Source organism: Etheostoma cragini, chromosome 10 (genome assembly GCF_013103735.1).
Source record: "Etheostoma cragini isolate CJK2018 chromosome 10, CSU_Ecrag_1.0, whole genome shotgun sequence".
NCBI classification, from domain to species: Eukaryota; Metazoa; Chordata; class Actinopteri; order Perciformes; family Percidae; genus Etheostoma; species Etheostoma cragini.
The window spans coordinates 18386567-18407362 of record NC_048416.1 but is presented as its reverse complement, the minus strand read 5'-3'; the positions used below and the strand labels follow the sequence as shown (position 1 = coordinate 18407362).

General features: G+C 38.4%; 3 protein-coding genes across 5 annotated transcripts in view; all 3 read left to right on the top strand.

Moving 5' to 3' along the window:
• yif1a (Yip1 interacting factor homolog A (S. cerevisiae)) overlaps positions 1–2366 on the top strand; it is a 6127-nt gene extending 3761 nt beyond the window's left edge. Inside the window, exons 6-10 of the mRNA XM_034883118.1 lie at positions 449–527; positions 614–671; positions 778–933; positions 1180–1273; positions 1652–2366. Coding sequence (XP_034739009.1) covers positions 449–527; positions 614–671; positions 778–933; positions 1180–1273; positions 1652–1810 — 546 coding nt within the window. The 3' untranslated portion in view covers positions 1811–2366. The remainder of the gene's footprint in view (positions 1–448; positions 528–613; positions 672–777; positions 934–1179; positions 1274–1651) is intronic.
• Positions 2367–3353: 987 nt separating this feature from the next.
• On the top strand, positions 3354–8016 carry si:ch211-145o7.3 (forkhead box protein N2). Of its 2 annotated transcripts, none has more exons than XM_034883114.1 (5): positions 3354–3599; positions 4353–5010; positions 5262–5383; positions 5965–6020; positions 6441–8016. In XM_034883114.1, exons 2-5 carry the CDS (start codon positions 4399–4401, stop codon positions 6788–6790), a joined length of 1140 nt encoding a protein of 379 aa, XP_034739005.1. In that variant the 5' UTR covers positions 3354–3599; positions 4353–4398; the 3' UTR covers positions 6791–8016. The 2 variants fall into 2 exon arrangements, with proteins under 2 accessions (XP_034739005.1, XP_034739004.1); XM_034883113.1 differs by having other exon boundaries at positions 3354–3607.
• Positions 8017–8333: 317 nt separating this feature from the next.
• atl3 (atlastin 3) lies at positions 8334–19030 on the top strand. Of its 2 annotated transcripts, none has more exons than XM_034883463.1 (14): positions 8334–8593; positions 9920–10144; positions 12100–12234; positions 12748–12852; positions 12937–12987; positions 13215–13271; positions 13386–13478; positions 13818–13956; positions 14064–14191; positions 14277–14333; positions 14455–14526; positions 14693–14884; positions 15117–15356; positions 17035–19030. In XM_034883463.1, exons 2-14 carry the CDS (start codon positions 9941–9943, stop codon positions 17095–17097), a joined length of 1536 nt encoding a protein of 511 aa, XP_034739354.1. In that variant the 5' UTR covers positions 8334–8593; positions 9920–9940; the 3' UTR covers positions 17098–19030. The 2 variants fall into 2 exon arrangements, with proteins under 2 accessions (XP_034739354.1, XP_034739355.1); XM_034883464.1 differs by having other exon boundaries at positions 8458–8593; positions 9927–10144.
• Positions 19031–20796: the final 1766 nt, after the last annotated feature.

Below are 20796 nucleotides of genomic sequence, written 5' to 3'. Positions count from 1 at the left end.
GATTGGCTGCTTAGAAATTAAGTGTTAACGAGCAGTTGGACAGGTGTACCTAATAAAGTGGCCGGTGAGTGTAGAGTACAAACTCACCCTACAAGACCAGGGTCACAAAACTGCATACTAAAGAGGCAACTTTCCTAATGTACTTTTACTATGGCATGTTATTTTGTGTAAGTGTAATATTTTACAAATGTTCTGCTATGCAGTATTCACCCATTCTTACTTAAAATACTTATCCCATTGCTGATACTCCTAATTTATCATTTAGCTTTAATCAAGACATGTCTTAGGACATGTAAAGTAACTTTTTTAATATAATGATAGTCTAATCCAATTTTTTGATCTTGTAAGCTAAGTAGTAGACCTTTTAGTGGGAAAAAATGCATAATTTTCATATAACACTATTAGACTCTGCAGGATGATTCATACTGTACTTATGTGTTCTTGGTAGGATTGGGAAGTACGTTACCATAGGGACACACCACTGACTCCGAGACAGGATGTGAATGCACCAGATCTTTACATACCGAGTAAGTGTCTATACATATAAAATAATCAATAGCAGAGCAATTTGTGATGCCTGCATAATGTATTAAGTGTACTTTTTGTCTTTAAGCAATGGCTTTCATTACTTACATTTTACTTGCTGGAATGGCCCTCGGCATTCAAAAACGGTGAGTTATTCTTCCTTAATCTGAATTTTAATTTATGACTCACAGTAAATATTTTTGGAATCAATTAAGTTAAGATAATAGGAGTGTGTATTGTCTTTGTGTAAAGGTTCAGTCCGGAGGTGCTTGGACTGTGTGCCAGCACGGCCCTCGTGTGGATCATCATCGAGGTCTTGGTGATGTTGTTGAGTTTGTACCTGCTGACAGTCCACAGCGACCTCTCCACCTTTGATCTCATTGCCTACAGTGGATACAAATATGTTGGGTAAATGTCATGGTTCTTAAGAAGAATATAATTCTATTTTGCTGACAAAGCCAATCATTGTGAGGGTTAGTTTGAGACCAAAGCTTAAACTCGTATTATAACTAAATCAAATAGCTGTTAAATCAAAGATGTAGACACATTTATCCTGATTCAGCAATGTCTGAATTCTCTAACAATGTCCATGTTGAGTACATTCATTCATATTGAAGAACAGTATAAATATGTTTTTTTATGCTTCTTCTTTAGGATGATCTTCACAGTATTATGTGGTTTACTGTTTGGCAGTGATGGGTATTACGTGGCTCTTGCCTGGTCCTCTTGTGCCCTTATGTTCTTCATTGTAAGTATTTTGTGTCCCGATGAATTGTAATTGTAATTAATTATAATCAGAGTAGGTCATATATTTAAATATTTGATTCTGTTTTCCCCATCTCAATAGTTCTTTCCCTCTGTGTTTAAAACGAGAAGACTGAAAAACAAATATACAGAATACACAAAAAAAAAGAGGACAGCTAATACACACTAATCCTTAGGCTAGGATAGGATAGATGTCTATTGATACAACAAAATACATCAGGTTTTTGCATTATTCAGCATGATCTACTGCATTAATGTACATGTAGTTACTACTTTATGTATGCTATAATGTTGATATACTGAAAAACATACTTTATGTTAGCGTGATATTGCACGTTTAAAGATGTTTCTTTCTTCTTAGGTTCGATCTCTGAAAATGAAGATCCTTCCCTCTCTCTCAGCTGACTCCATGGTAACTGGATCAAGTGCCAAACCTCAATTCCGCCTTTATATAACTGTGGCTACTGCAGTGTTTCAGCCAATCATCATATATTGGTTAACCTCTCACTTGGTCAGGTGACCGTGAAGCATTAAATAACCTGAAGTCCAAGTGTGTTGGACCCAAACATTTGGTTATTGAGTGTTTATACACCTGCCTTTATACGCTTTTTTGTCAGTAAACTTAAAACATATGCAGACGGTGTTAAACTGCAGCGCGTGTTGAACTTGTCAGATGGACACGTTAAAAATGAAATGGTTTCAAAGTGTGACACAGAAAAGGTGTCACTGGAAGTTGTTTTTTCACCATTAGTGTAGAGTGACTCTGACAAATGCTTATTTTGGCCATCTAACTTCGAACAAAAGGGCTTGTTTAATCATTACTCTGATTCAGTTCAAGTGTCTCTACAGTATTTACACCAGACAATACAGCCAGTACACATACCACCTAGACATAAAACACATACACACATGATTAAAGTACCTTTTTTTTTTTTGTCCGGTATGGTAATGTTGCTGCATTATCCCCCTTTGTCTTGTCATTCTTGGATTTTATTTATCTACATTTGAAAAAGAGCATGACAATGTTTGAATTTTTTGTAGAAAACAAATAAATATATTTAGCTTTGTGTATTCAATTCAAACAGTTTCTGAGACATTTTTTATATTTGTTGTATCTGATTTCTTTTTTTTCTTCTGAGTAATACAGTGAGTTAAGATGATTTAATTTCTAAAGATGGTACCAGAGTTTAGTATTTGGCCAACAGTCTATGAGATTGACATATATTTGTTGCAAAGTTTACAATTGTTGTCAAAGGGGAAGAGTAACTAAAATAAATAAACTTAGAATGACTGTGCTTATGCCCAAGTTTAATCTGCTGGCGTGTTGCATTAGAATTTTCATTTTGTGGGAATTTACAGTATGTTTTAGGAATTTTGTTTCGTGGGGGAAATTGTTATTTTAACAGCAAGTATCATCCATTGTATGTAATTACAAAGTCAAGTGCATTGTAGGGTGTGTCATGCAAACATGCATAAGTAGAGCTGGCATTGATCAGTAAGCTATTTGCAATAGTGGAAATTAGCCAAGTTCATTAACTCAAGTACTAAACTACAGTATCCCTTTAACCTGTTTTACCCTTTTATGCTACTTAATACCTCACCTTCACTACATTTCTGAAAAAGACTATTTTTGAATTGGAATTTACAGTCACTAGCTACCCTGATTTTACACACAAACCACAAACTTGTAACATGCATTTTTTATGGTTTAAACAACCCAACAGTTTATTGATATAAAAAAAAAAGTTAGAATTGGTCTCAGCTTGACCTGCGACAACAATAAAATGCTGCTTGGACTAAATGCATTAGTAATAATGATCAAATAGTATGATATATTGTGCGACAAAAGCATTCATCAAGCTGCTATGACAATTTGATATTTAAAGGACACCTCGTTGATACTCGTTAACAGTTTTAAAGGCAGGATATTTACTTGTAACACTGTTTTTACACTGCTAAAATCTGAATACGTCTTTCTCTACTGGCAATTTGTAAAGTGTAATTAATGAGGTGTTTTACATTCGAAGGGGTATTGCTATTTTTTTACTTTACGGTCTTGATGGATTTGGACACTGTCTGACTCCCCTCGGTTGGTGTGAGACTGTCTTTTTGTGGGAGCGCGCTTTGGAACGCGCACACTGCAAAGCGTCCTTTTCGTTTCCATGGAGACCTCGGACGGTAACAGAACACGGAGGAAAAGGTGTCCGATTCCGAGTCTAGTTTTGAACACCAGAATTTCACCTTTAACTCTTGAGCGACGTGTTTTGGACATTTAATAAACTCTGAAATCTGCCAGGATTATCGTTTCGGTGATTTGGTGAGTAACAAGTTAATATTCTGCATTTTGAAGCAGTAGCTAACATCACCTGTGAGAAGAAAAGGCGGCTTTCTTGGCTTAATGAAACTTTATATTGTTCCGCCATTTGCATCCTGAACTGCGTTGCAGAGCCATGTGGCATCACATACTAACTTTTATCGCGCTATTAATTTGATTTTTACACGCAATAAGTCTACCCTTAGTTTGTTATTAACAAACCTACGAGTAACAACGACTTTTTAATAGACCACCTGTCCAGTGGGCACGTTTTGTGTGTATTAAAACGGGAGATGGTAACGTTACTGCGCGAAACATTTTGGACTTTGTACACTTGGTTAGGGGATGCTCATCAGAGGGGAACGGCTAGCTAACATTTAACTGAAATACTTTTACTTTCTACCGCATTTTCCATTTAGTCCAAAACCTTTGATATATTCACTATAACAATAAAACTGACTCGCCTTGATTTCTGTCTTGAGTGCAAGTTGACAACTTTTAGATTTAATTAGATGAGATTCAACGGTATTGTCACAACACCGAGTATGTCCTGAGAAATGTAGTGTGACAGAAGTGCAAAACGCAGTAAAGTGCAAAGTACTGTACAAAGTACTAGAATAAACAGTAAAGGGCAGTATATTATTAATATACAGTTGGTATGGACAGCAGTTTGTCAACTTTTAATCCTGATTTGCACTAATCATTCCTTTCAGCAGTAACTTTAATTAATTTCTGCCATGTCTTCCAGCCGTGGTACAGCTGTATGACCCTGGAAGTTTCCTCCTGGGAGAGAAATGGAGAATAGCTCTCATATACTGCCACCTTCGTCACCATGTCCTTCCACTTTTGGAGGGTCCCTGCCTTTTTCCTCCTCGCCGCAGCAAACCTGCTCAGATGGCCGTGTTTCACTCCCGCTTTCACCTATTTCATTCCCCCCATCTCCTACCTCACTTTCTCCAGCAACAGGAGAGTCTAGTGACTCTTCCTCGCCTCTTTTACACTGCACAGCATCTCAGTGTTTTGAGGGACAAAACATTCAGTGCCTCATTCCTGCAAACATAACTGACCAGGATGACCTGACCTGCCTCAACTGGCTGCATCAGAGAGGTAACCTCCTACCGCTGCAGCCCCTTCCCAAAATGACGCCACTGCCTCAGCTAGAGTCCTCCGCACCTACCCAAGTTCTTCCTTCTGCCACGTCCAAGCCACCGTACTCCTTCAGTAGTCTGATTTTCATGGCAATAGAAGACTCACCTGACAGGAGGCTTCCAGTGAAGGACATCTATGTTTGGATTGTGAACAATTTCCCCTACTACAGAACAGCTTCTGGAGGCTGGAGGAACTCGGTTCGACACAACTTGTCCCTGAGCAAGAGCTTTCGTCGCATTCAGAGGGACAAGAGCCAGGTGAGGACAACACTTGTTCTTTACCACATTTATAGCAACCAGGTCATGTAATGAGGAGAGATTGTGCCTAGGTTATAGGACAGAAATGTCCTTGAGCAACACACTATATTCAGTAGTCGAGCCAGCAACTAAACTGCCCTACATGGAAATGATGGACTCCACAAGTTTTTTAAGGGTTGTTACATGGTCTACTGGGTCAGAGTTGCATGGGCCACTGAAATGTTTCAAGTGTTTTTGTATGTTTTTTTCAGTCAGTGGGGAAGGGATCTCTGTGGTGTGTGTGTCCCGAGTATCGACCGGTGCTCCTCGAGGTGCTGAGGAAGACCCACAGTTATCACAGCACCAACATCAATTTGTTAAATAAGCCTGCATTGTGAGTATAATCACATCATTGTTTGTGCAACAAGGCTGCAAATTATTTTCATTAGGAGTTAATCTTTTATATTCATCATTAACTCCATAAATTGGTAGGTATACTGTATGTACTTGATGACTTAAGAATGTATACACTTTTTGTTGACTGACTCTTTGAAAAGATGAGTTTGACCATACACAAAAAGTCAATACTAAATATTATTGGTGAAATGATTGGTTTGCAAAAAAATGAAATGGCAATTTTAATAGTAGATGTAGTCACTTATCCAAGAAAAATGCCAAACTAGCACCAGCTTCTCAAATGTGAGAAGAATTGGGTGTTTGTAAATTGAAATTGGCAACTTTCACTATTTTCTGTTTTTTTAGATATTCACTGATTGGTTGGAAGAAAAATAATCATGTAAGGACAGATAACAAAATATTACTTTTGTGATATTGCTTTCTAACCAGTGAATAAAATAATATTTGTGTGTTAAATAATTTACATTTTAATGACACACACTTGCACTGAGTTATGCTTTAAACAAACAAATAAAAAACACATGTACGTAGTTAACTGTCTTGCCATATTGTGTGCAGGTTGGAAGGAGCTGAATTTGGGGTGCCTGCAGTGTGCGACTCTATGGAAATGTCAGGTTAGTGATAAGGGGAGACTCACAGCAGGCTCATGTCACTTAATTAGCACAAAAACTTGACCCTTTATGATTTTCTTTAGTCAGCAATATTTCATCAATGAAGTAACAGCCCTCTGTGACATTTTTATTACCTGCAGCCTTTCTCCCTGTCTGCAGCTTTCTCAACATGCAACATTGTTCCTGTGTTTGTATTCCATTGTCATGGCAACAACCTTCTATTACCTTGGCAACTCAGCAATAGCCTAGCTTAGTCTCCTTTATGTCCCCTCATTTTATTTCCGAGCCTATGCTCTATACGGGCCAACGTGCTCGCTAAAGAATCTGACAACTGGTCGTTTGACCAGCCTGATTGAAAAAAAGTTATTAATGCATTACTTTTTGACTCATATTCTGCTTGATGTATTGTTTTCTCTCATGCAGATCCTCTCTCTCACACCCTTCTTTCCACGCCCTCATCCCAAATCCTGACCACTGATAATTCAACTTTCTCTGAAAACCCACCATGCCCTTTGACTCCGGATCACGAGGAGCTTGTAACAATGGAGTCAGTTGAATACCACCAGGAGGAGATCAGCGAGGAGATGGAGAAGGACCCCCTGTCAGACAGCGGGTATATTGAGTTACACTATTACCAGTCTCACCATTACCAGTACCTGGTCCTGCCAGGTGACACAGAGTTGGACCTGGAGACTGTGGAGATCCTTCAGCTTGATGCCGAGGCCCAGGAGGCAGCTGGGTCACTGCTGGACCTAGCAGGTGGTGGATATTAATGTTATGTCCAATTTAACAATCACAACTGATGCAATGCTTCAATTCTTTGTAAGCAAATACTTCAACAAAGCAACATAAACGGGGATTTATGTTTTAAAGTCTTAAGTGATAATGGATGGAGTGATAATGTTTGGCAAATCGGCTGCATCTCCCTGAGACATTGACACTGCCCTAAGGCTTGTTTTGTAGTTAGGTAAAAATATACAGTAGATCACCATTTTGATGGACTAACAGACAATGGATCACATACGTGTTCAGGCACTTTCAATGCAGAAGCTGATTTTATCACTATCCCATACATATAATCACATCCTGGACAAAGACTTGCGAGTGTAATGTTGAACTGAAAAATGCGGACAAAATTATTCATTGAGATTTCAAAACTGAGGGGAAAGTATTAATAGAGTATGATTTGCATTACATTAGGTTTTCCACTGTGATTTTTTTTTTAACACAAGTTCATTCTCAGGGGTGGAAAAAGTGTTTCTAACTCAAGTAGAAGTATGTTTCTCAATTAAGATGTTTCCCAAGTTAGGGTTAGTTAAAAAGTTAATAAGTTAAGATTAATATAGCGTTGATTACCATTTCAATATGAACAGGTTTTAACAAACATTTCTTCTCCAATTCTTTAAAGTGGTGTCCATATTTTCTTTATAAAAGGGTTTTCATGGGGGTTACTTTATGAAGAAAACAAATTACAAACAAACCTAAGATGAGTATCTTGCCCCTATTACTGTAACTTATTGAGAAAATACTGCCTTTGAAATAGTTGAGTATAATACTTAAAAAATACTTAATGTATGATGTAGTTGCAAATGTAGATTGCGCTTAAAAAGTGGGAAAGCACTTCTCAATTACAACAATATAAGTACTCTCAATTGTATTTCTCAATTAATTTCTTTACACCCATTGTCATTCTTCAGATAATGTTTGCTAGAATTGATTTTTTGTACATGATTTTATGTTAAGTGAATGTCTTTACATGTTTGTGAATTTTAAAACCTAGATATATGATCTTGTAAGCTAAGCTAAATTGTCTTCAATCAGGAATAGTTTGATTGGAATTTTGAGTTAAAATGCAAAATGAACTCACTGCCATTTAAACCACTTGACAATTCAGGGTACACTGAATTTCTGTTTGTAAATTAGAGTTAGATTTTGAACGCTAACAAATAATATCTGTCATGCCGTTCTTGTGAATTAAATTACCTGTTTTTTATGTTCAGTTTCGTTTAGGATGCATTGCAGTTTGTTACCATAAACATTGTTATAGGATATCTTATTTCCATCATGCATCCAATGTTGTTGTTTATACAAACAAGTTAAACTATTAGAGGCATTAACAATTACCGGTACAGCCTCTGGACCAAACAGTCTGCTAGATATTTATATGGTATGTTCTCCATAAAAAAACATGTTGCTAAGCTACAATGTCATTTTCATCCACGGAAATATTTTACATTTGATTTGTGTGCATGCAAAACACCAAACTTGTGTTCGTATTACAATACCTGTCAGGGACTTCCGTATTCGTAACTTCACATTAAAAACTACATTTCCCACAGCGATGAGACAGTGCAGGCACATTGGGTAGCGTAGTTCTCTAGTAGTTCCTCGCCAGAATGAAGTACAAGCAAGGAAACCATACCAAAACTACATTTATCAGGCGACGTTGCGCAGGCTGTTTCGTAGAGAGAGAAAAAAAAAGTTCTCGTAGTTGTTTTCATTCCAATGTAAAAAGTCACACTTTAGTCGTTTCTCGGATCTTGAGATTGTCTTGAAGCTGTTTGAAGACACCAAAGGTAACATTACAGCATAAAACGGCAGCAGAAGATTGCTGCAACGTTAGGTTCCTTTGAAAGCTAACAACGGATACGTGTTAGCTTTTTACTGTTTTTGTTTGAGTACACGTACAGGCAATTAGCTAACGATCTGCCGTTAACTAGCAAAATAGTCTGTCGATAGTTATTAGCTTTAGCTAACGTTAGTTAGTCAGCTAGGTCATATGAGCTTCTTGTATAGAGATTAACGATAGAGATTTGTTTAGCTTAGCAACACAGGTACAAGTATTGCCAGGGTAGCCAACAACGCTGTCAACGTTAGGTGGCATTTGCTAAGATCAAGCAACGGAAATTATTGAGAAGGGACTGTACAGTTAGCTTGGATCATGCATTACTTTCTCATAACGAAGTGCTGGCAGATTACAAATGGTTTGTACATGGTTTTGTCGCATAGCTGCAGATTTTTTGCTTTCTATATTGCAACACAATCACTGCATAGAAATGCCTGGCATGTGCTACTGAAAGCCACACCTTTTTGAGGGTTTTTGGTGAAAGGAGAGAGCGAGCTTTGGGTGTTTTCTTTTTTTTTGTTGGTGTGTAACCACACATACCTTGTTGTGTTATGGAAGCACCTCCCCGTCCTTTGTCATCGTGGGAGAAAGGACGTCCTCCTCAAAGAGCAACAACAATGAAGTTCATTCAGGCGGCTAAAATGAACAGTGTATTGGACAGCATGGTGAATCCACTAGCTGGAGGCAAGCAGCATGACACCCATAAGAGCGTACCACAGTCGGGTTCACACAAAGCTAAATATTGTGTCTAATGGAAAGATCAGTGCTTGTCTGATTTTAACCAGGCACAGGAGAAATGGTATGATTGAGTAAAAAGCTTTTGGTTGGATCATCGTCCAAATCTCCTGTTTTAGTGACGCTGGAAAGAGTCACTTTTGAATGTTTTCTGCTCTTTTTTAAGAGCGTTTAACTAGAGCCTAAACAATGTCTTGCTGCATGTGACCAGCCACACAACTTATTGTAAAAGTTTTTTTTCTAACTTAAAATGCAGAAAAGCAGACACTTCTACACATTAACAAAACTGTAACTAGCAAATGTTTGATGATTGTGTTGGGTCAAAGATGAATTATTCCTACTTTATCAAATGTATTTTGCTCCTTTTCTATGCGTCATTGTAAAATCATATTTGTTGGGGAGATTTGTTTGTTTCTGCAACAATTTATAGACTACTACTATCAATGAAATTGAAAAATAAATAAAAAATAAACAAAAATAGTAATTGAAGCTCTAGAATTTTTCCACTACTAATATCAACCTGATGTTTTTGTCTGTGAAGTTCACAGGGACCAGTACCAGGATGGGGACTAAACCAGGCCCAGTACAGATCGTCACAGTGTGTAAGGAGGAACACTCCTTTGCTTTAGACACCGAGGCTTTGGCTCGGATTCTACTGGCTCCTGAGGTCCGAGACAAACACGTGGTCGTGCTGTCCGTGGCCGGAGCCTTCAGGAAGGGCAAGAGCTTCTTGCTTGATTTCATGCTCCGCTACATGTACAGAAAGGTGAGTTGCATAGTAACGTGATCTTTCAGTGTTGCACTATTCTAGACATTCCATCATTGTGGATGTCATCAACTCCTCCTTGGAATCTGGCATAGTACCCACCTACTTTTAAACTGCCTCAGTCACCCCTACCCCAAAGAAGCCAGGTTTGGAGCTAGAGGATTCAAACAACTACCGGACAATCACCAACCTTCCCTTTCTAGGTAAAATCTTGGAAAAATAATTTGCCACCCAAGTCCATCAGAATATGTCCAACCATGAGCTCTATGAACCCCTTCAGTCAGGATTCAGACCGTATTATAGTACAGAGACCGCCCTCATTTAAACCACAAATGATCTACTCGCCACCGCTAACTTACCAGCATGCTCATTGTCCTCGACATCTGCGCAGCCTTTGACACAACCTCCCATACCATTTTCCTCAACTGCCTATCCCATCGCCTTGGTATTACTGGCACAGCTCTGTCCTGGTTTCAAACTTACCTCTCACACAGGAAGCAATTTGTCATTGTTAGCAACTCACGCGCCGATCCAGCTCCGGTCAATAAGACCTGCCCCAAGCCTCTGTGCTTGGAGATCTCATCCTGGACCCCATCTGCTCATCCTCTGAGGTCCACAACCTTGGTGTGGTCCTCCATCCATACACCCCAGCCTCAAACCTGTGGTCTTTAGACACTGACCTGCTCTCAATTCCCACACCAGACTCTGTACCTTTTGGAGACAGACCCTTTAGTGTTATCCCATCCCTGTGGAACACCCTCCTGGCAGATATCCAAAATGCTACATCCTGGACATATTTAACAAAACTCCTGAAACACCACCTGTTTACCATAGCCTACAATGTCCTTTAGCTCAGCCACAGTAATTCTGTGAAGTGTCCTTGGTCTTCTTGAAAGGTGCTATATAAATACAAGTTATTAATAATAATAATGATACTAATTATTATTATTATTATTATTATATCTTACTCCTCATATCTGTCTACTGTACTTAGAGCTCATGACCAGTCAAGGGGACTTATTTGATGCTGAAATATTTTCATGTTAACTGACAAGTGCTATTGATACTGGCTAGTTGTTCCACCTATGTTGAAGGTGTGATAACCTAGAGCAGTCTGTGGTTGGATGTCTGTGGTTGAATGTCATGTTAACACCCATCCCTGTGTTAACATGTGAACTAACTAGTTTTGGAATATTTGAGAATTTAGTCATTCAGTCCATCAGTTGTTTTTTTGGACATATCTTGTAAACCTACCTCATGCTTGGCATAACATTTGCTCTGCTCATTGATAAATGTCATTGATTTTAGTAATTCATTAACCTTTGCTTTAGTCCCACCATCAGGCCAAACTCTACAATTGAATGTTTCTGTCATGTAACCAGTGCAGGTAAATGAATAGCTCATTAGGGAGATAATCATGACCTCACTAAGATGTTGGGATAAGCACAGAAAAAAGTAATGAAAATACAAATTTTACTATAATATTTTTAGCATTCTGCTGTGTTTTTCCAACGACAATCTTCTGACTCTTTTCTTCATTTCAGTCTTTTTTTCAAACATATTGTAAGTTATAAATTTAACTTCTGTCACTGTTGAGGGAAGAGGGTAATCAGAACAAATGTATTTAAAATAAGATTTTACCCATTTAAATATAAGAGAAAATAGAAAATCAATATGTTGCGGTCAACATCGACATTCTGGCGGGCTGACACAAATATATCATTGTCTGGAAAGATTGACTTGGTGTTTAGATTGTGTGTATGGATTATGCAGAACAGCTGGAGTTTCTTTTATTAGCTCAGGGTAAAATGTCTGCAGCTGCTGTTGTATTCTTCAGGATAATTGGACCTACATGTTGAGGCATGCTTTTATTTTTTTGAAAAAGCACAGAGTTTGCCAGAGAAGCTCCAGCCTGCCCCTGACTGATAGAGAAAGTGTTGTTTGTATTTCTGCAGGATGATGAAAACTGGCTGGGTGAGGATGATGAGCCGCTGACTGGATTTTCTTGGCGAGGGGGTTCAGAACCAGAGACAACAGGCATCCAGCTGTGGAGTGAAGTTTTCCTCATGAAAAAGAGTAATGGAACAGAGGTACATGCCTAATATATTTGGTTATTTATGTACCTTATGTGTGTTGTCGGATGTTTACATGTAAATGAAAACCCACAGTAAAATCAAGGAACCTAGAGACTTAAGAACTAAGGCTATGTTTACGTGGAAACAATCTGAAGAGAAAACTCAAAAGTGTTGTTGCGTTATAACTTTTTATTTTACATATAGACAAGGTTTTGTTTTTTTTGGGGGGGGGGGGGATTTGTGTGCATATGGTGATGCAAAAGTGTGTGAAATTCAATGTTGTATGCACTCCAGGCGGCTGGGTGGCAGTGTGAAGCACTGAAACACAACACCACCAAGGCTGCGTGCTTACATCAATGCAGATCATGTCATGTGTTATGGAGTTTTATGTTTTAAGTAATTTTAAGGATGTTTATTCAATTTAACAGCATTTCAACGCATACATTTCTAACAAATATTGAAGTATTTTTCTTATAGCTAGTCTCACACCCGGGGTTAATGTCATGTGCTGCGTTTTGTGTCCTGTAGGTGGCAGTAGTGTTGATGGACACTCAGGGTGCCTTTGATAACCAGTCCACCGTGAAGGACTGTGCCACCATCTTTGCACTCAGCACCATGACCAGCTCAATACAGGTAACTGATCTCTGATTATCAGTGATTATTTATTAATTTCTCATTATTCTCGTAATGTACGCTTACATAGTTTCTCTTTCGTAGATCTACAATCTGTCACAGAACATACAAGAGGACGATCTGCAGCAGTTACAGGTCTGTTTACATTAGTGTGAAAAGAGTCAAACTCATGTCTTTTAATGCAAAACACCTGCTTTGATGTGATTAGTGATGCATTTTTAAGACAGGAAGTGAATGTAAAAGTGTTAAAAGAAGCCTTTCTGCATCTGACAGAAGGGTCTGACAGTTATACCGCTTCCTAACATGAGGTGATCTCCAGATTTTTGCGTCTTTGTAACTTTGCATCTTGGTCCTCCTAACAGCTGTTCACAGAGTATGGTCGTCTTGCCATGGATGAGATCTTTCTGAAGCCCTTCCAGGTAAGAGAAACCCCAAGATGTAATGCATTTGTTGCTGATGTTCTTTCCCTGTTTTTTGTGATTAATACAAATGTATTATCTTTCATTCAACAACTTTTAATTTGCCTCCTACAGTCTTTGATGTTCCTAATCAGAGACTGGAGCTTCCCCTATGAATATGAGTACGGTTTTAAAGGAGGCGACAAATTCCTGGATAAACGGTTACAGGTAACTATTTCTTTGTTTTTTTGTGATCAAATGTTTTTATTTAAAGATTACAAACAATATGCTGAGACATCAGAACATGTCCCAGGACCCCCCCAAAAAAAACACATAGAAGAAAGACGGGAAGGAGGTAAACATAAAAACACAACAGTAAGAGTGATGTCTGCAGCTTACAAATAATACATATACACACACACACACACACACACACACACAGACATAAGAGACCAAACACATGCCCAAATAAACAATAAACTTTTTGATTTGGCAGAAAATAATAAATACAATTGGCTTATCTTAAATACTGACTTTAGGAATTCACCTTAATATTGATTTTTAAAGGTGAATGAGTCCCAACATGAGGAGCTGCAAACAGTGAGGGATCACATCCATTCATGCTTCACCAGCATTTCCTGCTTCTTGTTACCTCACCCTGGGTTGAAGGTTGCCACCAGCCCCGTTTTTAAGGGACAGCTTAATGGTAAGATCCCTGTTTTCCATGCTATTTACTGTGTTTAAGGTTAGTATTTAGCAGTAGCCCATATATACTGAGAGCTGTCCTGAGTTTTGGAACATTTATTTTGTCAGTGGTTGCCCCGGAGTTTAAAGAGGAGCTGAAGAGCCTGATCCCCAAACTGCTGCATCCCGATCGTCTGGCTGAGAAAGAAATAAATGGAAACAAAGTCACTTGCCGGGGTCTGCTCGAGTTCTTCAAGGTAACATCTTCATCTGAGTTTTCCTGCTAACCCGAAACTGTTATTCATTTTTTTACATCTAATATTGGAATCTTTGGTTTACCAGGCTTACATCAAGATTTACCAGGGAGAAGACTTGCCACAGCCAAAGACTATGCTCATGGTATGTGCAAGACCAACATACATTTAAATATGCCACAATGTTTTAATGTTGTACTAGGGGCATGGATCATTTTGTTTTTCACTCCAATACATTAAACATATGCCTTTTTTTTTCTTGCCAGGCTACAGCAGAGGCCAATAACCTGGCAGCCGTGGCAACAGCCAAAGATCAGTATCACAAGAACATGGAGAAGGTGGGTTCACTTACATGTGAAAGACAGTGCTACACCTCTTCACTCTGTGTGTTTATCCCGGTTGGCATTGTGGGACATAGAAACACCATAAGAGTGGTATTTTCATTTAATCCCGCCTGCAAACGTTCCTTCTCACATTTCGTTTCTTTTTTTTTTCCTCCTGAAGGTGTGTGGGGGAGACTTGCCCTACGTGGCTCCTGACTCTCTGGAGGAAAAGCACCACTTCTACAGCCGAGAGGCTCTTCACAACTTCTCTTCGACCAAAAAGATGGGCGGACAAGAGTTCTGTAACCGTTACCAAGCACAGCTGGAAAAGGAGCTGGAGGAAATGTGGCAGTCCCTCAGCAAGCACAATGCGGTAAGAGACCACTACATAAACATGATGGAACCTTTGTGCCTGTTTGACATTGAAATAAACACCTGAATCTTACAAAAAGACACTTGGTACATTCTCCAATTGTGTACAGTTAGTAAAACATTGACGTTGTTAATTCCCAATTCAAAATTATTCTGACTGTAGTACATTATTATCACTGTGTATGGCATTGATATTATTTATAAATCATCTCTTTTTCTCTTTGCTATAAAAGTCAAAAAATCTCTTCAGTGCATTCCGGACACCTGCAGTGCTGTTTGTCCTGGTGTGCTTCCTCTACGTGCTGTCAGGTGTGTTGCTCTTCGTTGGCCTGGCTACCTTCGCCTTGGTGTGTGACTGTACACTGGGTGTGGTCATGATGTCGATGCTGACGTGGGCCTTCATCCGCTACTCTGGTCGGTACCGAACTGTAGGGGGAGCTATCGACCAGGCCGCAGGTGTTGTCCTAGAGCAGGTAAGAATACGCAGGCTGATTTGTCTGTATGGCTTTAAGTTAGGTCATTATATTCTTTTCTTAATACAAATACAAGTACCCATAAAAGTTACTATAGGGAGCAGTTGATGTTTGGAAGAGCAAAAACGGCATCCAGCAATCCCACAGTTAGAGAAATTAGTAGATATCTATCTTTTGACTCACCTGCCCAAAAAACTGGTAACCAAAACAATTTAATATGTAGAGAAAAAGTTACATTTCAGTGCTAGTTTAGAGTCATGTACTGTAGGACACAAACTGGATTAAAAAAAAAAATTAAATTATAGTCACAACTTGAAACCTGTAACAACTTGAGAAACACATGGAAAGGAGGGGGTTTCCTAAACTGTTAGATAATCTGACAAGTACTTTTGTTTGAGTGTACTGGGTAGCATACCAATCATCCCATAAGAGTTAGCCTGCTAGATGCTTGACAATGTTCACCAGCTATTTGCTAACTTTGTTTGTCTACTTCTTGGTGCTGAAAAGGATACATACAGTACAGCATACAGTGGGTTTATCAGAGCTCGTTTCCTTCTTGAAACAAGGTCAATAGGAGTAGTGACTCTAACCATACACGGTAAATGTGTATAAAAAACAATAGGCTAATAGAGGCAAAAGATGTATCTCTGCAGAGTTGGATGACAAATATCTGTGGGTTCTAAAAGAAAATTTTATATCAATATCAAAGTCCCTCTCCTTTCTCTTGCTGCAAAGCCTAAAAATATTTCTGATGACTCATCTTGAACTTAATCAACTTGTGATTTGAGGCGACAAACCAAGCCTGCCCATTGTATCAAACCACAGCTTGTGTGGGTAGCTCGCAGAGCAATAGCACAGGAGGAGGTGTATGTTTGGATATGAGCTTTTATTCCTGTGAAAACACAGAATGTGGTTAAATTATATTAAGGCTTAAAGCTCTGCATAATTAATATCATGCTGCTTTGAGTGACAGGTGGGCTGCCGTCACAGAAGGAGAGCATAGACTGCTGCCCACTCTGAGCTTCATTTTGGCTCTTCCAAAACATACGGGTGACATCAGGGAGACTATGTTCATATTTTATGCAGTCTCTGGTGAAGGCCAAGAGTTCTTTACAGCTTCACTTCGAGTTGCCATTTTCTTTTAGCCACACCCTTGTTGACTGATCCAATCACATGTTAATGTTTAATAATTTAAATCCCTCAAGTAACTTAACCCCCACCACATATTCTGTTGCACGTGGAATTTGTTTCACTGTGACTTAAACTATTGCATCCCCTTTTACAAGAGATTTTTTTAAATCATATGTAGACTTTTTTTTTTTTATGTATTTGATAGGGACAAAGCACGTTAATGAAAATTAGTATAAAATACAAGATGTTTACATACCGGGGTTAGATTGCTAATTTACATCCTTAGTCCCTAGGCAGGTAACAAAATAACGAACGTTACAAGTAACAATATAAAGGTACAAGTATAGAACACACAAGTAGAAGAGGACAAAGCATGCAACATATTAAGATAAGAATGTTAATGTAATTAGGTAACAGACACAAGTATAAGTATAAGGTGGATCAAACATCAACATCAAAACTGGAAGTCAATGACTATTGCAAGAAACACTACACAGTATGCCATCACATTCATTGTTTTCCCTTTTTTCCTCTCTTTTATTCTCAGGCCACAGTGGTGTTGAACAAGTCGAGAGGCACAGGCACAAGTAGCCTGAAGAAATCCAGTTAGAAGACCTCTGGACCTTCATAATCTCAATGCAATGCTACACAACACAAGCACACATTCAGCACTAAAGCCTTATCATGCCACCCATTGGAACAAACATGCAGCTCAACCACATCGGCACAGGTTTCAAACATGATGCTAATTCACCAGCATCTATATAATGCACATTACTCGGCCTATTCAAGTCCAGGCTTCTATAAAGGTGACTGGATTCACTGGTGGCAATTGCAGGGAGTTAAACCATCCAAATCCCTCTTATTGACACTTCATGTCTTGAATTGACACTGCCACCATTTTACAAGTTTACAATTGGTCTTAATAGACAAGTCGATGTTTACCTTCAAACTTATTAAATACACTTTCTTGGTTGTATATTGTTCAAACATGGGTAGTCAGGGTGATTTTCAAACAGAGCTTTTGCAGTATATTTCATTACCATAAAAAGTGCTGGCTTTAAAGTTTTTACATTTATACATATTTTTTTTGTGGCTATATTTTTTTTACTTCGTGGCCTTAAAAACAATATGATACATTAAATGTGTACAGCGCTTTTCCAGGTCAAAGTTGCTTTACATAGCAGAGTAAAAGAAGAAATTCCATATGCACTTTCTATATAGCACAGTAGATTTTGGCAGCCGCATGTAATGGGAGTTCAGTTGAATCTCATTTGCCGTTTATTCCTTGATGGAAGCGAGTTTTACTTAGTAGATTTTGATACTAGACTCTTCTAGGGAAATTATATATAGTAAGTTATATTCTGCAACATTTTCCAAGTCCAAAGATAAGACACTATTGGAATACTTAAAGCTGCATACTTAAAACGCACAACAAAAAACGCACAACATAATAATAAAATTAGCGACCAGTCAGCCAAAGAGTTAGCTTTAAATATTTGAATTATACGTTGACCTTGTACTCGGTGAGAAAACACTATGCCACTCAAACATTGCAAGTGTAAAACATGCATGGAATAAATAAGCAGGGTGTTAAAACAGACAGACAGAAAACACAATAAGCATTAGAAAATGTGACTGAGTGGCTGTTTGTACACATCTCAATATTAAGAAGACTGCAGCACTTGGATAGTTTATGATCATATTTGGTAGTTGTCAAACATTCCTAATGTCTAGTCATGTTTGCACCTCAGAAACTAATTCTTGATGTAATGCTTTTAGCGACAACTCGTAGCCTTTACTTGCAGCCATTTCAGCTGTATTTTTCCAAAATTAGTCATACAGGGAATTACAAGAGTTGACAACTCAGTGGATTTATAAGGTTTTAGTTTTCCTTTGTGGGGCCAAGCAGCGCTTCTTAGGCTAACTCAGAATAAATCAGGCATTGGATTAAAGGACTGATTATTTGCAACCTTCCCTTGCATCTCTGAATTTAAGAGGCCACTCCTTTAGAAACATTGGATGGAAGAAGTTAAATGGCCAGAATTCAGTATTATAAAATAGGCCTTTAAAATGCCATTAGATTGTGTGGCCTGAGAACAAAAATAGGATAATACAGTCTGTAGTGTTTTGTGCATTGTGCACTTCAACAACTAGCCATTTATTTGAGTTTGAGCACAGGACAGAGTGGACACACAAAAAGCTGATAAACAGTGCTTTCCTTTCACAGGTCAAGGTATAAGTTGTACGAATACAAGGCCAAAAATGAAATGTGAAAATATGTAGGATGAGAGACTTTCTCAATCCATGATTTTTGACCATCATTTTGCACATTCGATGTCTGTTCCAAATGTTTTACAAGCACTTTCTATTGCACTCCCCCTCCTCTTTAGTGCTTTTTGCACACAGCTCATTCCAAGGTGAATAAATGCATGCAATGTTGTAGCTACGGCTAATATAATCATCTCTTGTGGGGGTAAGGTGGCCTTGACTTGAGAAATGCTGTTTTCCAAAAAATAAAAATAAAAGATTGAAACTGTTAATGTGCCTTTCCAATACATTCCTTTAACTCTTTTTATGCTTTGAAAAATAAATAGAAGTGGCACCAGGGATGGAAAAAGGGATATAGGATGTTTTGAGGTCTACCACACAGCTCCACCAGCAGGTTCACTTTTAGAACACACTTGCTGTGTGGCAAAGCAGTGATAAAAACCCCATCATTTCTGATTTCACTCATATTTTACAAAATTTCAACTTATGTCAGACTTTTATTTCATTTAGAATTTTTTATTTCACTTTATGGTGCAGCCACAAAATGTTTTGTTTCAGATAGTATTTGAAAATTTGACTTAGATTAGATTAAATTTCAGTGTCATTGCAGTATAAATTTGACTCAACAAAATGCATTTTAGCATCTAACCAGATAGTGTAAACAGCAGCATAGTGCTTATAGTTATTATAAATATGAATGATTGTACAAAATTAACAAACTAATATGGAATATGAATGGTATGATGCAATAAAACTATGATTTATACCATTTAAACAATATACAAAATGTATTATGACACTAAGTAAATGTACATAGCTATGTCCAGTAGTCTAACCATTAAATACTATGTTATGTGATACTGCCTACTGTAACTGCATGCACATGTTCATACTGTGTATATACAGTATCTTAGCATATTCGTACAGAACCGTTGATGTTTATTATACTTATTATAGTTTACTCTTTACTGCTTTTTGCACTTCTGGTTAGAAGCTAAACTGCATTTTGTCGTCTCAGTACTTTAACTCTGTGTAATGAGAATAAAGTTGAATCTAATTTATGTACAGTATATTGTGTAAAGCTACTGTCTGATATGTGCAGTATAAACAACCAGCTAAAGACAATAAGCTAACATCACAACGTCTTATATTCTGTCAGCTAAGATGTAAAGATTTTTTGTAAATGTAGAAGCTATATTAATATTGTCAAACTATGACATTGTTTTAGTTTGGTTGAATTAGTGGATTTTTTTTGTTTTGTTTGTCCACTTCATGAATGTGGGTCATATTTTACAGGCTTTGTGTTTACAACCACAGCGCCCTTAAGCTATGGCCCCATGTCCCACAACAAAAGAACAGCTCTGCCTCAGTATGGATTGACCTCAGTTGTGTTAGTATAGCGTTTATGTTGGGTATTAAGCTTCCTGCTTAAAGTGTCATCATTACCGTCCCTCATCTTCCGCCCCTCGCTTCCCACTGCCGCTGCCTCTCATCCTCACACTGACCCTCCCTGTGTGTCTGTCTCTCTCCCCTTCAACGCGATGCCGTGCTCAAAAATCTGCTACAGCGAAATTTCGTGTCCCTTGTTTCCTTATATGGTGATCAGCGTCGCGGCCCGACCCTCCTCGTGCTGTGAGCGAGGCGCGTGCACTGACCGCCGCCGCTCACCGTTCGCTTCCATATTTGGAAGTGAGTCCAACAAAAACCGTAAGGAGGGGAGGGGAGAGAGGAGGGGATGGATGACGGAGAATTTCCTCCCATCCTGAAAACCGCTTTGCGCCTGGCTGCCAGCTGAATGTCGCTAACAGCAACACAATTGCTTTACTTATTAATCGCTCCTCCCGCCATTGGGGTAAAATTAATAGCACGTATTGAATCCTTAAATTACAGTGGTATTCATACTACGTGCTACATTCATGTTTGTTTTTAAATAGGTTACAATACAAAACAAATAAATGGTATAACTGCATTAAAAGCTTGAAAGGTGTTGTCGACCATCAGCGGCTTTAATCATAATCTTCGTCGTAACTGAATTGTG